The sequence below is a fragment of the Raphanus sativus genome, chromosome 6 (genome assembly GCF_000801105.2).
Source record: "Raphanus sativus cultivar WK10039 chromosome 6, ASM80110v3, whole genome shotgun sequence".
In the NCBI taxonomy this organism is placed as follows: domain Eukaryota; kingdom Viridiplantae; phylum Streptophyta; class Magnoliopsida; order Brassicales; family Brassicaceae; genus Raphanus; species Raphanus sativus.
The window spans coordinates 13,264,987-13,284,187 of record NC_079516.1 but is presented as its reverse complement, the minus strand read 5'-3'; the positions used below and the strand labels follow the sequence as shown (position 1 = coordinate 13,284,187).

The 19,201-nt window shown below is 39.4% G+C and overlaps 3 protein-coding genes across 3 annotated transcripts; all 3 read right to left on the bottom strand.

Moving 5' to 3' along the window:
• Positions 1-1,198: 1,198 nt before the first annotated feature.
• On the bottom strand, positions 1,199-8,044 carry LOC108810517 (ribonuclease TUDOR 2-like). Its single transcript, XM_056988615.1, has 18 exons — positions 7,797-8,044; positions 7,290-7,583; positions 6,989-7,051; positions 5,984-6,074; positions 5,617-5,801; positions 5,361-5,435; positions 5,101-5,217; positions 4,884-4,991; positions 4,541-4,747; positions 4,251-4,463; positions 4,062-4,169; positions 3,714-3,884; positions 3,440-3,637; positions 2,787-3,350; positions 2,520-2,708; positions 2,170-2,445; positions 1,710-2,087; positions 1,199-1,631 (listed from the first exon to the last, which is right to left on the bottom strand). The coding sequence occupies exons 5-18, from the start codon at positions 5,779-5,781 to the stop codon at positions 1,449-1,451; spliced, it is 2,952 nt and encodes a 983-aa protein (XP_056844595.1). The 5' UTR covers positions 5,782-5,801; positions 5,984-6,074; positions 6,989-7,051; positions 7,290-7,583; positions 7,797-8,044; the 3' UTR covers positions 1,199-1,448.
• A 5,794-nt stretch (positions 8,045-13,838) lies between these two features.
• On the bottom strand, positions 13,839-14,507 carry LOC108833843 (uncharacterized). The gene has a single exon (XM_018607238.2). The coding sequence runs from the start codon at positions 14,505-14,507 to the stop codon at positions 13,839-13,841; it is 669 nt and encodes a 222-aa protein (XP_018462740.1).
• Positions 14,508-18,013: 3,506 nt separating this feature from the next.
• Positions 18,014-18,913, bottom strand: LOC130495558 (uncharacterized). The gene has a single exon (XM_056986971.1). The coding sequence runs from the start codon at positions 18,911-18,913 to the stop codon at positions 18,014-18,016; it is 900 nt and encodes a 299-aa protein (XP_056842951.1).
• Between the last annotated feature and the right edge of the window lie 288 nt (positions 18,914-19,201).

Genomic DNA, 19,201 nt, shown 5'->3' with positions numbered 1-19,201 from the left:
GTTATAATACTTACACTTGTATATATATATATATATGTGAATGATGTTTGCAGAAGGTTGTGTTCGACCTCTTGAACAAGGTTGCTGACATATCTTTCCTAAGTGCCTACAAGTCTAAGATCACTGTAAGTTCTATCTCTCCTCTCCCTCTTTACCTTGTTGCATGTTATCATGATGTCTCGACCTTGAATAGGAGAGGCTAAACAGATTTAGAAAATGTGTCGTTTTTGTAGGAGCTGATTGAGAAAGCAGAGGAACAACCAAACTTAACCATTGGTGTTCTTGTCTCCATTGTCGTTGTTTTCTTCTCTCTCTTCATCAAGCTTATCTTCGGTGGCAAAAAGGTAAATATTCCCTCTGTAATATATTCATGGCATTTTAATATGGAAGTAAGTGAAAAAGCTGAAGAAATTAAAAATGGTTTTGTTAACAGGCGGCGCCGGCAGCTTCTGTGGAGAAAAAGAAGAAGAAACCAGAAGTAGGAGAGAGCTCAAGCTCAAAGAGTGAAGATGAGACGGAGAAGAAGGAAGAAACCGCTGCTCCTCGCAAAAGGCAACCCAGACGTGATAATTAAAAATAGTGGTTTTTAGAATGTTTTCGAGATGTTGAAATTATTTTTGATTGTTACTTGTGTTATGGTCGGATTTTCTTTTCTGCTGTAAAACCAAGTTGGGATTAGCTAAATTGTAGTTTCTGTTACTTCTTTGTTTAGTTTCTCACAAATTGGGGTGGATACATTTGCCATTGTAGAGTTATTCGAGTTGAGAAGTCATCTATTCACTGAACTCGGTTTAATTCCCATGATGCTTACTTAGTTGCCATTTGTAACTATTGTCGTCGGAGTAACGAAGCCTCAAAAGATTGTACAAGCTCAAACCATGGCCTTAGCAAGAACACAAAAGCAGAGTACATTCTTGAGCCATAACTGACGTGTGCAACTCTTTCGAGACTTCATGTTTATACACTAATGTAGTAAGCTCTGTGTATCTTTCATGGGTTTAGATCTGAGACGCTCCAAAATTTAGTAATCCAACTTGCTCAGAGCCAATCATTCTGTTTCATCATGAATTGTGATGACCAACAACATTATGAAACTCAGGTTACAAAAACGAGTCTTAAATTTAACTACCTGGAGAAGATGAATTTTGGAGGAAAGCGTATGAAGCGCACACTTCCAATTAAAACATTAGAGAGCATATGAAAAGTCCCTGTCGGACTTAAAGTTACATCACCTTATTATGAGATTCTTTAGTCAAAACAAGAATAAGGAACGAAACCATCAGTCACCTTATAATAAACCAAAAAAGTAAAAAAAAAAAAAAAAAAAGAGAATTTCTAAACATTACAAAAAGTTTGATGCTTTGCAAAGCAACAATCTTGAACAAAGGTTGAAGATCCCCCTCTTTGGGAACCAACCATTGATCGATCATAAAGGTTGGAAACAACACTTACCCGCGACCAGGTTTCCTGACTGGAACACTGTCCTCATCATCAGACTGAATGTCTCCGTACTGCCAGATTCCTGTCCTAGATTTGCGAGCTTCTTCTTGGTACTTCTCAAGAGCATCAAGAGCTGCTTTCTTGTCTTTATGCTCCCATCTCTTCCGTTTCTCCATCCTCGCTATTCCTTCCTGTGCTCATAACAAAACACATTTCACTCTTCATGTTTATACAATGAAAAATACTCTTCATAGGATTGAGACACTGACCTGAAGCATTGCTGCATTGACAGAGATCTCATCGTCAACAGCAATGAGAGTAACAGCGAGCTCTGTTCCAGTTCCTTGGCCTTTCACTTTGCCACCTGAAGTATCCCTTTCCTCCACCACTGCCTTAAACTCTTTACCACTTCCCAGCGTCACCGTATGCAAATACTCTCCCGCTTCAGGACCAAAGTCCTCTTCCAGGCTTGGAACTTTTAAGTAGGCAAGTCTGCAGAGCTGCGCGAGTCCTGGTGCTGATGAAACTGAAGCCTCTACAGGGCGAATAGCGCTGTACGGAACTGTTTCTTGGTTTCCGTAATCGATGTAGAACACTTCGAGTTTGTCGTCTGGAGATTGAACTGCTCCTCGTGGTGCATTAACAATCTGAGTACAAATGTAAGGCATACAGTTAAGTATGCGTGAAGAAACAAAAGGTTGGGATACATAAGAGGTTTGATGAGTTTACCATTGCGCGGTTCCATGAGTTATCGAGGCTAAACTGTGCAAGGACGATGTCACCCTTCTTAGGGTTAAACGAACCAACAATGGGAGCGTCTTTAAGACTCAGAGATGCAAGCTGGTTTTGGATCGAAGCTACTTTCTGATCTCCAACCGTCTGAACGTAGAACCTACCGCCTCCAAGCACTTCCGTGACAACCACCTTCAATGTTTCCATCTGTCTGGTTTCTACCTTTGAACCACCATTTACAACTTCCTCTCCTTCAACATAGTTTTCCCAAATCTGTTAAAATCAAAAAGTTCAGCAACGCTTTTCTTTTTGGAAAAAAAGAGATAATATCTATTGGTGTTAATTACCTTCAGTTTCTGATTCTTAGCAGATCGTTCTGCCAATTCAAGAAGATGAGCTTCTGGAATCCTGTCTGCACCAAAGCCAGTCTGCATTTTTGCAACGCCAGCTTCAAGAAGAAACGTTGCTGCGTTGGTCTTCCCCTCCCACATTGATCCTAAGAAAGTGCCGGTTCTATCCACAGTTTCAATTTCAATCTGTGATTATAAAAAAATACAATATAAGAAAAAAAAAGGGAATAAAGAAAATGAAATGTATCATGTGCGTATTATTACCTCGACATCTCTCTGCATGATCTTACGTCTCATTAAAGCAATAGCTTCTTCTGAATAAGGTTCGCCACGGCCAGGACATCTGACACCAGAGAATGCAAAGGCAATACTGCATGTTTCTTTCGGAATGTATAGCTTGAACCGATGTCCGCTCAAGACGTATTCCACAACAGCAGATATTCTCCTGCTTCTGTGCAGGGATGGCAGGAAATCTTTAGCTTTTTTAGCCGAGGCCACAGTCAGGTCTGTGACGTGCATGACTGGAGAATCCTTTGCAGATTGGATTCCTTTCTTGCCAGCAATAGCACGAGCTTCAGCAGCCAGCAGAGCCTCGTAATGGTTTGACCTCTCTTCAAAATCGCGGTGTCTTACCACAGTCCCCAAGCCACGGGCAATAATGAGTTCAGCGATATTGACTCCGGGAGTTGCTTCAGCTGTATCACCCTTGGTGGGAGATGGCAGGAACACTGAACCAAAATCCATAACCCTGGAATCACTAGCTCCAGAAGTAGTAGTAGCACCATCTGCTGGGCTAATCTTCCTTTGGTATTCCATTTGCACATTAACCTACACCGGGGGAAAAAGAAGTCAGAGATCTGCATCATGTGCGGTACAACATGATAGTTTTAAGTAAAAAGGCAAGAAGCAACAAATACCTGTTTTCCAATTAACCTTTGTCTAAGGAACTCTCTAGCTTCCCGAGCATAAGGTGCAGGTTTCTCCTCTCTGCGTGGGTTGCCGATTTTAGGAGACCTAATGCTCGAAAGACATACTCGGCGCTCTGCCATTGGGCTCCCGAATGGTACAGAGTCATCAGCAACTACTAAGCAGTCCCCACTCACAACTTCCACTACCTGAAGAAAGTACAAACTACTAAGAACTAAGAACTGGTGAAATGGAAGAAATGTGTGCAAGCTATTAATTAGTTACCTTTCCAGTAAAGTTCTGGTCATGAATTGCCTTAGAGTTGCTAGCTGGAGGGACATAGTTTGCCCACATTTTCACACGGTTTTTCTTGCATTGAAGTTCTGCAGCTTTTAACTTCCTTTTGGCTTCTTCCTCCATCATGTTGGCACTCCACTCAACATACTTAGCAAGACCCTTTGTGCAAAAAGAATAATAACAAATGTCATTACTTTTATTCAACACCAGCAACATACTATATTGCCAGTGACTTCTTAAGTAAGTACATTGTTGTGGCAAACTCAAGCTTTCATTGGCCAATTCCATATGCAATCATGTCAAAAACAAAATAACTATTTAATTTAGACCACGTACATTTTCAACCAGCTCCAGACCCAAGTCTTTGACTGTTTCCCCAACAGAATAGTAAACTGATCCAATCAGATTGTTGAATTTGTCAACACCTTCAAGAACAATGCGAACCTGCAAATCCAGCTCACACCTTAGATCATTTAAATTTTAGTACCGATACATATGAGTTTATTTGTTGAAACTAGTCCTTACATCTCTATTAAGAACACGAAGCTCAGTAAAAAATTTGGCTTCCATTGCAAACGGATCACCAGAAACCTCCACGGACGATACTGCTGAAGCAGCGAGTCTCTGGGCTGATGTTAGAGGACCACGGGGCTCCGCAGAAGCATCTCCATTCGGAGCTGATGTAACATCTGGCTCAACAACAGTTTCTTGTGTAGATCTCCTTCCCATTGATGGAGCCTACATAGGATATATCATGAAATTACTGTAAACTCGTCATAACAAAAAAGAAAAAGAAAAGGAAAAAGATTACACACCTGGAGTCCAGCAACAAATACTTGCACAAACTGAAACTCAGGAAGAAGATAAACCCGGATGGTACTGCCATCTCGGACTTGCTCAACAATAGCTTCCATGGGCTTGCCTTTACTTGCAGCTAACAGACCCATGGCATCAAAATTACCAGAATCCCCAACGGCAGAAGGAGGAAGATTCCTGACAGATGCCTCGGCAGCACCAGGAACCTGGATCAAGTAAATGGAATCAAAATCAGAGAAAATTATATGATTAATCAACTCTCAAGAGAATCTTGAAGAGATAGAACAAAAAATTACTACTCAACAAGTTTGTCCTAAGATAAACAGTAAACGAGATACAAACCTTGCTCCAACGACCGAGACCTTCCTGCTTAGCCATCTCTTCAAGCTGTAACAGCTCGGCAATGTAAGGACTAACCTTATCCTGATTCTGCTGACCTGGCTCTCTGACCTGTCCATAGTACATTTCTCCACCATATCAGAGAGCTTACCACAATCACCATACACCATAGACAACAAGCCTCTATCTAGTGTAATTTAGAAAAAAACGGTTTTATCACCTTGGCCCAGCCATTCTGAACAACAAGCTTAGCAAGATTTTCGTTGCCAAGATAAACAGAGCCAAACTCTCTCCCAGCAATAGCTTCCACTTTGTAATCCACTTTAAAAGTAACCTCCTGCTCAAGATACCAAATGCAAACTGTTAATATTAAACAACTATTTCAATTACTAACTGTCCACTTACTACCTACACTTGCTACACTTGTTAGACACAGAGCATAAAATGATTAAAAGAGTTTGATTGAACATAGAGCAGGACCTTCCCAATGCAAAGCTTCCTCAGAAACTCCCTGCTTTCCCACGCAAAAGGCTCATCTATACCTCCCCTGCGCGCCTGAAACCAAGGAACAAACCAAACAATGAGAGAAAGAAAAAACCCTAGACTCTAACAAAAATGCACATACTTTTATCCAAAATCACGTACATATGAAAAGTTAGTTTATAAATTCCGAAACTTTTTGTTTGTAAATCAACTTTTTAAACTTTAGGGGAGAGAATATTTCTTTTAGACTGACCAGTTTAGGAGCCATGAGAGAAGATAAAGTGATGGTCTTTTCCGGAGGTGGGCCGGGCCTGTTTTGGGCCAAAGCAGTGATCACCAAGCAGTCTCCGGAAGTAACAGCCTTCACTCTCCCTTTAAACCACTGGTTCTCACTCGCCACCGCCACAACGGACGCCATGTCTCTCTCTCTCTCTCTGGCTGCTTTCAAAATCAGGTAACGAGAATCAATCAAATTAACAACGACTCACAATTCGATAAATCACCTCTCAGAATCGGTATGTAAATATATCACAATTGAATCACGAAAGCTCTCTCTACATTCGTCTCGATCACCAAGAAACTTTAACATCGATTTGGATTCAACAAAGAGATTAACGAACCTGGATTGATCCGTGATGTGGGGGGGAAGCTCCTAGATCTGGAGAAGAAGTGGATGAAACTCTTTATCTTAATTTTTCTCTATGTTTGGATCTGAGATTGAGATAATGAGGTGAAGAGAATGAGAAGGAACCGATCGTACGAGCTCAGAAGAAGGTTGTGCAGGAGGAGGTGGAATGAAATGAAGATATATAACACACGAGGACATCATGCGAAAATGAAAAAAAAAGCGAGTGCTGGACGTTTTTGCCCTCGTACTTTCAAATATATTACCACTTCATGCCACTAAGAAAATGTTATGTATTTTAACTAATTTGGAATAAATATGTTAAATCATATTTTCCCCATTTTATTCAAATAAATGTAGAGAACAAGTGAAATAAGTTGACGAAAAAAAAGTGAAATAAGTTGACGAAAAAAAAAATGTTAAAAGGAAAGGAGTATTTAACTTGAATAAAATGAGATGATCATTCAGTTAATTCCACAAAAATTAACAAAATATCAACAAAATAAAAATCATTGCAATCTTGATAAGAAATTAATAAAATCAATTTATTTTATTTTTTCCTCTCTCTCATATTTCACTCATTTGTATTCCATCAATCGCCTCTTTGTGTTTAAGATTTACATCTTTAATAATTGCTTCTTCATTCCCTTTTGAACAAGACATCATTTCTTTTAAAAAAAAAATCTACTCTGAATCTTTTTAACTCATAAAACGTACAATTGGTTTGTTCAGATTCTCTCCACTAGAAGAAAATTAGATATGATGTTTTAGAGAACTTCTTGCTTTCACAACTTCAAGTAGAGAGATTAGAGCATCATTAACCCAACAACTCTAATGGGGGTGCTTAATCATTTTTAACAATAAATGAGTTGTAAGCAATTTTGTTAAGCAACCTCTAATTAAATGTCCTCCAATGGTAGTTGTTTATTTAGGAGTGCTTAAAAACCTACTCAACTAAAACTTTGAAACAAGAGAAAAATTTGAAAGTTATTAGATTTACCTCTGTTGCAACTGAAGTTTTCTTCTTTGACGAACCTTCTTGCGTCTTCAAGGATCCATCCATCTCGCAAACATTGACACAAAAAATTAACAACGTTTAGAGGAGACCGGACAAACAAACGGAAGAGACAGAACAAATATACATACTAAAGACACAATCAACAGAGACAAACCAACACAACAAACCAATCCAGAAAACATAGAAACAATAACGAGACAGACTCAACAGACACAAACCATCACAATCTAAGGCATGCATGCTTTGAAGGATTCAGACATGAAAGATCAAAACAGTTGTTTACCTTTCTATGAGACCGAGAGAGAGGCTGATTGATTCTTTCTCCACGAGAACCGAGAGAGATAGATGGTTTAATCGTCGATCAAGACAGAGAGGAATCTACTGAACATATCATTATGATCAAGTACTTGTATTCAAAGCCAGAGAGAGTCAAATTACAAACAGGAAACAACAAGACATTCACATAGATATTTATAATTAAAGAAAGTAATGAACAGAGCATCTATGTGTGTCCAAAGCCAAAACGTTAAACCAAAAATACAAACTAATCTCATCTTGTCTCCTCCTTAAAAGATCCCTGCAAGAACACAGATGAATCACAACAAAGAAGAGATTCAGTCAGACATCAAAGTGAAGCAAAATCACAAAAACTAAACACAACTAGTAGAGATATTTCCCCAGAAACTAAGTTCTAGTCCAAAACAATACGAGGAAGTCATATAAAAGTTTCAATGTTTATCTAATTATTGGTTTCACTATCTCAATCATTTATCACGAGACGAAAACAAACCTGATTTTCCAACCTGCTTCCTCGGCAAAAGCTCTCATCTTCATCTTCTGCTCCGGCGTGAACTTGGTTCTCGTCCATGGAACATGGCGGTTTCTCTCCCGAACTCGTTTCTCCAGATCAACCCATGCGCTCCTTCTCTGGTATTTAGAAAGGTAAAAAAAATTCTTCTTCGTCTATAACACTCCTCTCCTCTCCTCAAATCACTAAACTTTTTGTGTAGGGGATTCCGAATAGCCAATTACGGCGGCAGCGATTGGCGCGAGAAGAGGAAAGAAACCGGCGGTTACCAATCCGGCGGTAGCCAAGGTTTACTGCAACGGAGAGATCACCAGATGGAGTCGGATTCGTCGAGGAGTCACGAGAGAAGATGATTCGGTCGGAGAGATAGAGGATGGTGAATGTATGACACGTGTCCGTAAGCTCCGTTGCTTGCGAGTCTTAATTAAGCGTCGTTGTTTGTTTAATTACATAATTTTCTTTTTCTTTTTAACCTAAAAACACTAAGCACCGGCGTTAAGCATCCGCGTTAACGATGGTCTTAGTGTGATAAAGACCATTCACTTGCTTTTGTCCTTTTTAGTGTAAACACGATCATTAAACATAAAATGGTATTAAGATTCTTTTATTTCAAAGGACAAAAAGACAAAACTTATGTTTCTCTCTGTCAGTTTCAATATAAATGTGACATCTTCGTCTTCTATTCTATCGTTGTAATGAAAGATTGTGCTTGGACTTATATATGCTCCAAAACAAAACATTCCCTGTCTTAATGTTTATCTGCTCAACATCTTCATCAACTAAAGGAAGTAACTAAACCATGGAAGGAATATTACAGATATTATGTCGGCAATGAAATTCCACTGTAGTATTAACCAAATGTGAATTTCAAGATTGACATTAAATATAGTTTTTTGTATATGACTTTACATTATAAGAAAATAAATTAAAAGCAGAATAAAGAAGTATGCTGCTCATGTAATTGATTGAAGTGAAAGCTACTTGAGAAATTATCCTTTTAAAAAAATCAAATAATCTCTAAAAAGTTTGTTATCTCCTTTCTTGGCTTTTTATCAATCAATACATCAAACCAAAACACGAAATCAAAAGATTTCTTGGAAACATTTTGGACCTTTGATGCATATCTTCATGTTCTCTGTTTCACATATTTGGATCTTGATCAAGTACACGTCTTCTCTGCCTCTCTTCTGATCCTCATCGTTCTTGACGCAGCTTTGGTAAAAGAGGAAGCTGACTATGGTGTCAAGAACCAAGAAGAGAGCGTATAAGTAAGCTATGAAAGTTCCTTCTATAGCTATCAAGGCGATATCTCTATCTCCTTTGTAATAAGACCTCACTACTCTGTACTGAAACAACGCTTCCACTCCTGATAAGCCGAGATTAGTAGGCAGAGCAAGAGCCAATGCTGTTGAAGCTCTTCCGCGAATGAGAAGACACGCCTTGAGTGTTGGATAAGCTTGGATTATAAGTTATCCTTTTCTTTATAAGTGTTGTGTTTATCGTTAAAGAAAAGGAAATATGATTTGTGTGATTCCTAATATGTTTAGGAGATTGTGAAGACTATATATATGGAGATGCATTGTGTTGTTGCATAATATATTTTACGGTGTGTGAGGGATTGCTTTGTGTTTGAGCTTTTGATATTGAATAAACAAGAGAAGGACTTCTTGTGAAACAAGGTGTGATTCTATATTTGGTATCAGAGCTTCCATTAAACTACAAACGTGATCGTGACTGAGAAAAACAAATCATCATGGGAGATTCAAAAGAGATCATGAAGACCGAGACCGAACCAGGAGCTAAAGATATTGGATCTTCCACCATCAAACTCCCTATGCTAAACTCTTCCAATTACACTGTTTGGGCCATGAGAATGACCATCGTTCTTAAGGTTAATGATGTTTGGGAGACAATTGAAACAGGAAGCAAACATGTGAAGAAAAACTATGTCGCCATAGCTTTGATGTTTCAATCTATCCCGGAAGCATTAACTTTACAAGTTGGCAATCTCGGTACAGCTAAAGAAGTTTGGGATGCTATAAAGACGAGACATGTGGGAGCCGAACGAGTACGAGAAGCTCGAGTACAAACTCTAATGTCAGAGTTTGATAAGCTTAAGATGAAAGAAGGTGATAAGATAGATGACTTCATTGGCAAGTTAACTGAAATCTCATCAAAGTGTACATCACTAGGAGAGGTTATTGAGGAACCAAAGCTTGTGAAAAAGTTTTTAAAAAGCCTGCCAAGGAAAAGGTACATTCAGATTGTTGCTTCCATCGAACAGATGTTGAATCTCAATGAGACAAGTTTTGAAGACATAGTAGGGAGAATGAAGGCCTATGAAGAACGAATATCTGAGGAAGATGACGACACACATGACGACTCTGGAAAACTGTTGTACTCTGACTCGACTAATGAAAACTACAACTCAACCCGAGGAAGAGGCGGACGATCAGGCTGGAGAGGAAGAGGTCGCGGCCGAGGAACGTTCACACAACAACGAGAAGCTTACAGACAAGGACGAGGTGGTGATATATCTCACATTACATGCTTCAAGTGTGACAAACGCGGACACTATGCAAGCGACTGTCCCGACAAGCAGTTGAAACTTCAAGAGGTGGTTGAGAAGAAAGAAGATGACACGCATGAAGCCGATGCCTTAATGATGAATGAGATAGTGTACTTGAATGAACGGAAGGTAAACCCAACGACCTTTGAAGCAGAGTCAGATGCGTTGAATGTTTGGTATCTTGATAATGGCGCTAGTAACCACATGAGTGGTAATCGTGGTTTCTTCCATGATTTAGATGAATCAGTCACTGGAATGGTACGGTTTGGAGATGATTCTAAAGTTGATATAATGGGAAAAGGGTCAGTTCGATTCATTATCAAAGGAGGTGAGAAGAAAACATTAAAGAACGTGTACTATATACCGGCTTTACGCAGCAATATAATCAGCTTGGGCCAGGCCACTGAAGTAGGATGTGAGGTACGCATGAGAGAGGATACGCTGAGTCTGCTTGATCGAGAAGGACGTCTAATGATCAAAACTACGAGATCAAAGAATCGACTATATAAAGTATCTCTGCAAGTTGATGCTCGAGTCAAGTGTCTCCAAGCTAAGACGAGTGATGAGGGGAATCTATGGCATGCACGATTAGGGCATGTTAACAACGAAGCTGTTAGGAGAATGATCAATAAGGAACTTGTCGAGGGTCTACCTGATGTTACACAAAACTCAGAAACATGTGTGTCTTGTCTCCGCGGGAAACAAACAAGACAACCTTTTCCTCAAGCTAGTAACTACAGAGCAAAGGCGTCACTAGAACTTATACATGCTGATCTTTGTGGGCCAATCACTCCTCCGACTTCAGCACATAAGCGCTATATATTTGTTCTTGTTGACGACTGCACAAGATATATGTGGACAGTACTGTTGAGAGAGAAAAGCGAAGCACTTGATAAATTCAAAACATTCAAAGAGCTTGTCGAGCAGGAAACATGTACTAAAGTGGAGTGTCTACGAACTGATCGAGGAGGCGAGTTCACTTCTCGTGAATTTGAAGCATATTGTCAGAAACATGGCGTGAAACGGCATCTAAACGCACCATACTCACCACAGCAAAACGGTGTGGTTGAGCGACGTAATCGCACACTCCTAGAGATGACAAGGAGTATACTAAAACATATGAATCTACCAAACTACCTGTGGGGTGAAGCAATACGGCATGCGACCTACCTGATTAACAGAGTTGGAACGAGATCTTTAGAGGGAAAAACGCCGTATGAAGCCTACAAAGGACGAAAGCCGAATCTCTCCCATTTAAGGGTATTTGGATGCGTGTGTCATGCGAGAACAGAGACAGTTGGGAGAAAGAAGCTTGATGACAGATCCAAAACTCTTGTTCATCTAGGAACAGAGCCGGGATCAAAGGCTTATCGGTTACTTGAACCTTTAAGAAAACGTATCATTGTGAGCCGAGATGTAGTCTTTGAAGAAGACACAGCATGGAAGTGGAATGAAAAGAAAGCAGGTGAAAAGGTTGATCGAGAAGAAGGTAGCTTTAACCTTTATGATCTCATTGATACAGAACAAGGTGACAATAGCAGAATAACTGAAGTTAATGATGAAGACGAGCTGCAAGCCGACGAAACAGAGCATAGTAACGATGAGGACAACGATGACAATACACAAGATGATGTTAATCAACCACGACGTTCAAATAGAACTACTAACAAACCGGCGTACCTTGACGACTACGTTTTGCTAGCAGAGATCGAAGGTGAACAGCTGCTAATGATCATAAACGACGAACCGTGGAACTTTGATGATGCAAAGAAGCTGAAAGTGTGGGTTGATGCTTGCAAGGATGAGATATTTTCCATAGAAAAAAACAATACTTGGGACTTGGTTGAGCTTCCTGCAGGTATCAAACCCATTGGATTAAAGTGGGTGTTTAAAATTAAACGGAATGCCGATGGAACGATTAGTAAGTATAAAGCTCGGTTAGTGGCAAAAGGGTATGTGCAGAGACATGGTATAGATTATGACGAGGTGTTTGCTCCTGTGGCTCGCATCGAGACTATCAGAATGATCATCGCCTTGGCTGCGTCACACGGCTGGGAGATACATCATCTTGATGTCAAAACGGCTTTTCTTCACGGAGACTTGAAGGAAGAAGTGTATGTCACTCAGCCGGAAGGTTTTGTAGTTGCTGGACAAGAACAGAAGGTTTATAAACTCAAGAAGGCACTTTATGGCTTACGACAAGCACCGAGAGCCTGGAATATAAAGCTTAACAAGATACTTCATGGTTTGATGTTTCAACGGTGCTCAAAGGAACCATCTCTTTACGTCAGGCAGGGAAGAGGTGAGATGCTGATCGTGGCAGTATATGTGGATGACCTATTAGTCACTGGGTCTTCTCTTGAGGCGATACTGGAGTTTAAACATGAGATGGCTAGCAAGTTCGAGATGAGTGACCTCGGACTATTAACCTACTATCTAGGAATAGAGGTTATACAATACAAAGGTGGAATCATCCTTAAACAAGATGCTTATGCTCGTAAGATACTTGATGATGCAGGGATGAGTTCGTGCAACCCGACTCATGTGCCATTAGAGATCAATGCTCAGTTCTCTAAGGCTTCTAACGAAGACAAGATTGATGAGAGAGCTTACCGTCGCAGCATTGGATGCTTACGATACTTGCTGCACACGCGACCGGATCTCTCTTTTAGTGTTGGAGTTTTGAGTAGATATATGCAGGAACCTAAGACTTCACATGGATCAGCTTTGAAACAAGTGCTTAGGTACTTGCGTGGATCAAGTATGCTTGGACTTCATTACACACGGAACAGTGGGACTAAACTCTTGGGCTATAGCGATAGCTCTCATAACGTGGACATAGATGATGGTAAGAGTACCTCTGGTCACATCTTTTACCTTGGAGAAAGTCCCATTACCTGGAGTTCGACTAAGCAAGAGTTGGTGGCTTTATCATCATGCGAGGCGGAGTTTATGGCTGCAACGGAGGCTGCTAAACAGGCTATTTGGCTGCAGGAGCTGTTAAGTGAAGTCGATGGAACACAGAGTGAGCGAGTGGTGATTAAGGTTGATAACAAATCTGCTATTGCACTTACAAAGAACCCCGTGTTTCACGGACGGAGCAAACATATTCATAGAAGATTCCATTTTATCCGTGAGTGTGTTGAAAACGAGCAAGTTGAAGTTGAGCATGTCCCTGGAGTTGATCAAAAGGCGGATATACTTACTAAATCACTTGGCAGGATCAAATTCAAGGAAATGAGAAGATTGATTGGAGTGCAAGATGTGAGCGAAGAGAATCTCAAGCTTAAGGGGGAGATTGTTGGATAAGCTTGGATTATAAGTTATCCTTTTCTTTATAAGTGTTGTGTTTATCGTTAAAGAAAAGGAAATATGATTTGTGTGATTCCTAATATGTTTAGGAGATTGTGAAGACTATATATATGGAGATGCATTGTGTTGTTGCATAATATATTTTACGGTGTGTGAGGGATTGCTTTGTGTTTGAGCTTTTGATATTGAATAAACAAGAGAAGGACTTCTTGTGAAACAAGGTGTGATTCTATATTGAGAAGTGTCGTGTATCCTCCTGAAGAGGAAGGGCACGTTGATGAAACCAAGGCTAGGTTGGTGATGACAATGGCGTTTGCGAGGAGGATTGAGTAGATGATGGCTGAGGCTAAGGAGAATAGAGTGTAGAAGTTTCTTGAAGCTATTAAGAACAGAGCAATAGCAGAGGCGTTTGCGGGGAGGAGGAAGAGAGAGTTGCAAATGTAAGTTCTGAGAAGAGGAAGGTAATAATAAACAGAGTCGTGGTTGTTTGAAAGGAGTTTGATGACGTAAGCTTTGGAGAAGAGGAAGAAAGTGAGGGAGAAAGGGAGACTGAGTAAAGAGGAAGAAAGTGTTTGTGAGAGTTTAAGGTTGAAGAAATCAAGAGAAGAAGAGAAAGTACCCTCTCCAGGGAAGAGAGTGTTTAACCTCAAATGAAAGGAGGAAGAGGAGAAGAAGGCCTGAGAGAGGAGGAGAGCGGCTGAGAAAGGGAGGACAAGGGCGGCTGCGGTGGTGGCGGCATGGTGGTAGTTTTGGAGGAAAGTGTGGATTGATCTTCTCATGATCTTGGTTGGCTCTTCCATTGTCTTCTTCATTCTAGTTTTGCAATCTTTTTCTTTGAAGATGTTTTCTTGAATATCCACCAAATCTTGAATGAGGTTTATCAAATAAGGTCCTTATATATATCATTTAATTTTTTTTTTGTAGATTAATTGTGGGTTGGATGTTAAAGAAGGGAATAGAGATAGGCCAACCGATTTTTCCTGGTGATAAGGAGTTCTTTAGACGAATTAATATAATCAGATTTTGATTTTCTTGTAAAGCCACAAAAAATAATGTGTTTGCAAGAGATATTTTAGACACATGAGCATAATGTTTTTTTTTTAAATATTTAGTTGCCCTAAGTTTTTCATTTTTAAACATTTTAACCAAACAACTAAAAAGTATATAAATGATCCATAAATATATTTAAATCAATATTTTATTTTTAGTCAACTAAACTGTCGACGTCAATTTTTTATTGATTTATAATAATTTTTTGAACTACATAATATAAAAACTTAAACTTCAAAAAATAATAGCAGCAAATCCACAAAAACAAAAAAAAATGAGAAAACTCCTTTTATGCTATTGCTTTTTCATGTTTTATCTAACTCATTTAATCTTATAAAAAAAGTAAATGATGGAAATTTTTTTTAATATATAATATATGATCAAATCTAGATTTAGCAATAATCATGTAAACTAAACACTAAGAAGAAGAAAATTAATTAAAATACACAGTGTAGCTTGAGTTTGTTGAAAAATTTAGTCAAGCTAGTATTAGTATACAACTTTCAAAGTCTAGTACCTTCTGCATAGTCTTTAGCTCCAAATACAGCTGATCCAGCTACAAGAGCATTTGCTCCAGCCTCAGTAACCTATTACAACAACTCACAAAAAATCACAATCCAGAGATCTCTATGTGCACAAGAGTATCATCTACAGCAGTAAAGTGTGAGCTTCACCTTGTATGCATTCTTTGGAGTGACACCACCATCAACTTCAATCCATGGGTTTACTCCCTTAAACATACAAGACCACATATCCACGAACACATAAAAAAGATATTCACTTTTAAGTACCTGGTCCTGGAGAAAGAAAAGGAAGTGGGTTGGTAAAGGAGCGACCTTTGAGGCCTAAGACCGAGGCACCGAGCCCATTTGACTTGGGCTGATGTACAACACAACGAAAGGAGATGATGATGAGCTCGACGTGTCCTTTCAGACAGAATCCCAAAAGAGTTTGTTGGTGGGTTACTTTAAGGTTTTAGTAGTGAGAGAGAAACCTCAACTAATGTTACGCCACCCACGTGTGATTACCGTCTCGTGGACAACGCCTTATTCTTCATCTATTATCTTGTGATGATCCAATGCAGCTCCTTTATCCCAAACGGTTGGCTCTGTATTTGCTCAGAACATTGCTGACTGTCCGCATCCGTTACAATACTCTTTTCCAGTACTATGGGCCTATCGGGCTTAGCTAAAACTATTTTAAAGCCCGTTAATAAATGATTTCATTAAAAATATTTTTTTCATGGTTATCTTATTCATTTTGAGGTATTTCAGATTATATTCTTCGTGTTCGGGAAAAAAAGAATTTCTTATTCATTTGAAGGCTAAAGGTATCTCATATCTATATATAATAGCAAACCTCAAATGACGTAATCATTTTTTTATAGAAAAATAAAATTTAAATCTAATGGTTGAGTTTATCAATACTTTGTAATCTAACGGATAAGATCATCTATCAATTACGAGATCTGACGTCATCAGTCTCTTATTCTCTTTTAACAACAGACGTCTTCAACCAAAGGTTATCTTAACAACGCACCTTTTCTACATCCGCCTCTTCGCAAAGGATATCACATTTGCTTCCTTTCAGATTCAACGCGTCTGAGCAATTACACCTTTTGGAGTCTGCTCTATAGTCCATCTATATATGCAAGTTTCAGATTTCTCATTCGTTTACGTATTCAATCTTTAGTCTTATCCCTTCATTTATTCCATCATTGTTATCCAGTATTTAGATGTATGAATTTTCTTCTCGTACAGTTCATCACCATCGTTGTTCTTGCATGTATTGTCTTTTGAATTTTTATCTGATTTCACAAATTGTTTCATTTATTATAGGGAATTAATCAATCCAGTGTTTGTCGTTTTATTTCAAGGAACAGAGTTTTTCAAAAAAAAAAGTTTGGGACTGTGTGGGAGGAGATGAGTGAATCACGTTCATCTATGTTTTTTTTTTGTAAAAGAAGAACAATCTATGTTCTCAGATTACTTTGCAAAAAAAAAAAAAAAAAAAAGATTACTTATAGATTTTCAACTTATTTAGTCTCTGAAACTGGTATTTTACCAGGTCTTTTTACTGCAGTTAATTAAAACGTCTTTCTATTCGATTTTGTGGTGCTTTTCTGTATTTTTGTTAGTTGGCATTTGATGTTTTGCCAGCAGAATTGATCTGAGAGTCGCTTATGCGCTTATGCATCATATTTTATGTCTTTCAAAAAGTTGATCTAGATTGTTGGAAGTTGTGATTAAAGGATTTCTAAGAGGGAAAATAAACAATTACCAAAGAGTATGGTCTAGCACAGCCTCAACAACATTCTAAGTGCATCACTCATATGTACGCAGTACGCCCGTGCGTTGAAGGGGAAAAGTTTTGACTTGGAAAATAAGTAGAGACTCCTCTACGAGAACTTGATCTTTATAATGTATCAAAACATTAATTCATATACACTAATATTATCAAAAAAATAATGCAAACATAGTCTCTTCGTAGTGTAACGTACGCTGTATTAATGTACCATTAACGATGAGTTAATCAAAATGTTGTGATTAAAGAGTAAATATAAGGTTTCCTTTACTGCTACACCAGTCTCTCTGGTAATAGACATGTAGTTGATATTGGAGGTTTCTTTAAGAAAAATGTATATGCTGAGAGGTTGCAATGGATTATTTGCAAACATAATGCTCATTTCTTTTGTTGTGTTCCTTCCAATCTTAAGCTGACTACATAGTTAGTCCACGTTATTACAACACAGGGCAATGTCAAAGACTAATCCCTAATTGCTAGCCCCATTAGATACCATGAAACTGCTGACCAAAGAGAACACGAAGTGGATGAATGTTTATACAAGGCGGTGTCTTATTATATGACTAGAGAAAAGCAAGTCGCTACAAAATGGTGCCTCCAAAACTCAGGAAGGAATTCTCCCTCTGCAACCTCATGTACAGAAGAGTGTTTTAAGTGAAGGGAGAGGGACCAGTCCATTTACATAGCAACTCTTCCAATAACATCAAATTAAAAAAAGCAGTTGTTCCAAGTTTTTTGAGCACGTGAAAGTTCAGAAACCGACGTACTTGCTTACAGTCGTTGTCTTGGGTATTGTTTTTTGAGTGTTGAAAAAGGTTTTTTTTTTTTTTTTTTTGGTCTAAATGTTGAGATTTATACCATTTTTGAGTTTACAATGTTGTGAAACACAACTTATTACAACAGAAAAAGAAAAGAAGAAAAGAGAGGGAGGAGCAAAGAAGAGAGCAATCTAAAGAGAGTAACATTAACTATAAGGGGAAATGAACCAAAAATACAACTCAAGCAAAGAAGGAGAAGGAGCTGTAACAGAAGGCCGGGACAGTGACAGCAGTCGGTCTCGCATCGAACGGTCCACCTTGTGGAAGATCGCCTGCTGTGACGATGATACACCGGTGAAGATGCGGCTGTTTCTCTCCCGCCAAAGGTTGTAGACAATCACTTGATTGAGCAGCTTGAGCACCACCACAGCACGACTAGCATGAGGACCGGACAGATGCTGGGTCAGATGAAGGACGTCTGCGAGTGATGAGGGCCTTGACGCCAAGTACCTGCCACAAAAACGAGTCCAAGTAGCAACCGCAAAGGGACAGATAAAAAACAAATGTGAAATAGATTCATCAGATGAAGAGCACAGAACACAACCTGGTGGTACAGCAAGACCCCAGGAAATCAAACGATCTCGGGTAGGCAATCTACCAAGAAAGGCCGTCCAAGTTATGAAAGAGCAGCGTGGGATTTCCTCCTTGAACCACACCACCGAATGCCATGGAACCGCTGGGGCAACGACTCTCAATCTTTCCCAAGTAACCCGGGATGAAAAAGATGGTCCGAAACCTCCTGAGGCGTTTCTCCACAAATAAACATCACCTCTGAAATCAGCTGAAGGAACCGGCGTTGAAGATAAAATAATCTGCAGAGTTTCTGCAAATTCAGAACGAGCCAGAGGCAGATTCCAACTTCCATTGTTTACCGCACGAGAAACAGTGGCAGCAAGGGGAATCCTAAGAGAACGGGGACCCATGGTTCCGAATAAGAGATGCAATGGACCCAGCTCTGTCCAATAGTCGTACCAAAACAAGGCCGTGTTACCATCGCCGACGCTGCATCGGAGAAAGCTATGAAGTTGGTCCTTTAGCTGGAGCATACTTCTCACCGCACTCGAAAACCTTGGCGCATCATTAATCAGCCAAAGACTCCTACCATTAAACCTATTTTCTTTAATCCACGGGACCCAAAGTGAACCTGATCCATAGAAAAATAGCCATAGACGTTTCAACCTAAAGACCATCTCAAACTCCTCTAGCAACCTGATACCGAGACCTCCCTCTTTTTTAGGAGTACAGATGTGCTTCCAGGAAACTCTTGCTCCAGCAGCAGAAGTAGTGCTATTTTTCCACAGAAATCCCGAGCACAAAGAGTCCACCTTAGCATA

Coding starts and splice junctions, on each gene's coding strand:
- LOC130495558 (XM_056986971.1), bottom strand. CDS start 18,913: ATGCTCCAGCTAAAGGACCAACTTCATAGCTTTCTCCGATGCAGCGTC.
- LOC108810517 (XM_056988615.1), bottom strand. CDS start 5,781: ATGGCGTCCGTTGTGGCGGTGGCGAGTGAGAACCAGTGGTTTAAAGGG. Junction 4,170..4,250: donor TTCGTGTTCTTAATAGAGAT/GTAAGGACTAGT, acceptor CTGGATTTGCAG/GTTCGCATTGTTCTTGAAGG. Junction 3,351..3,439: donor AAAGGTTAATTGGAAAACAG/GTATTTGTTGCT, acceptor CCCCCGGTGTAG/GTTAATGTGCAAATGGAATA.
- LOC108833843 (XM_018607238.2), bottom strand. CDS start 14,507: ATGAAGAAGACAATGGAAGAGCCAACCAAGATCATGAGAAGATCAATC.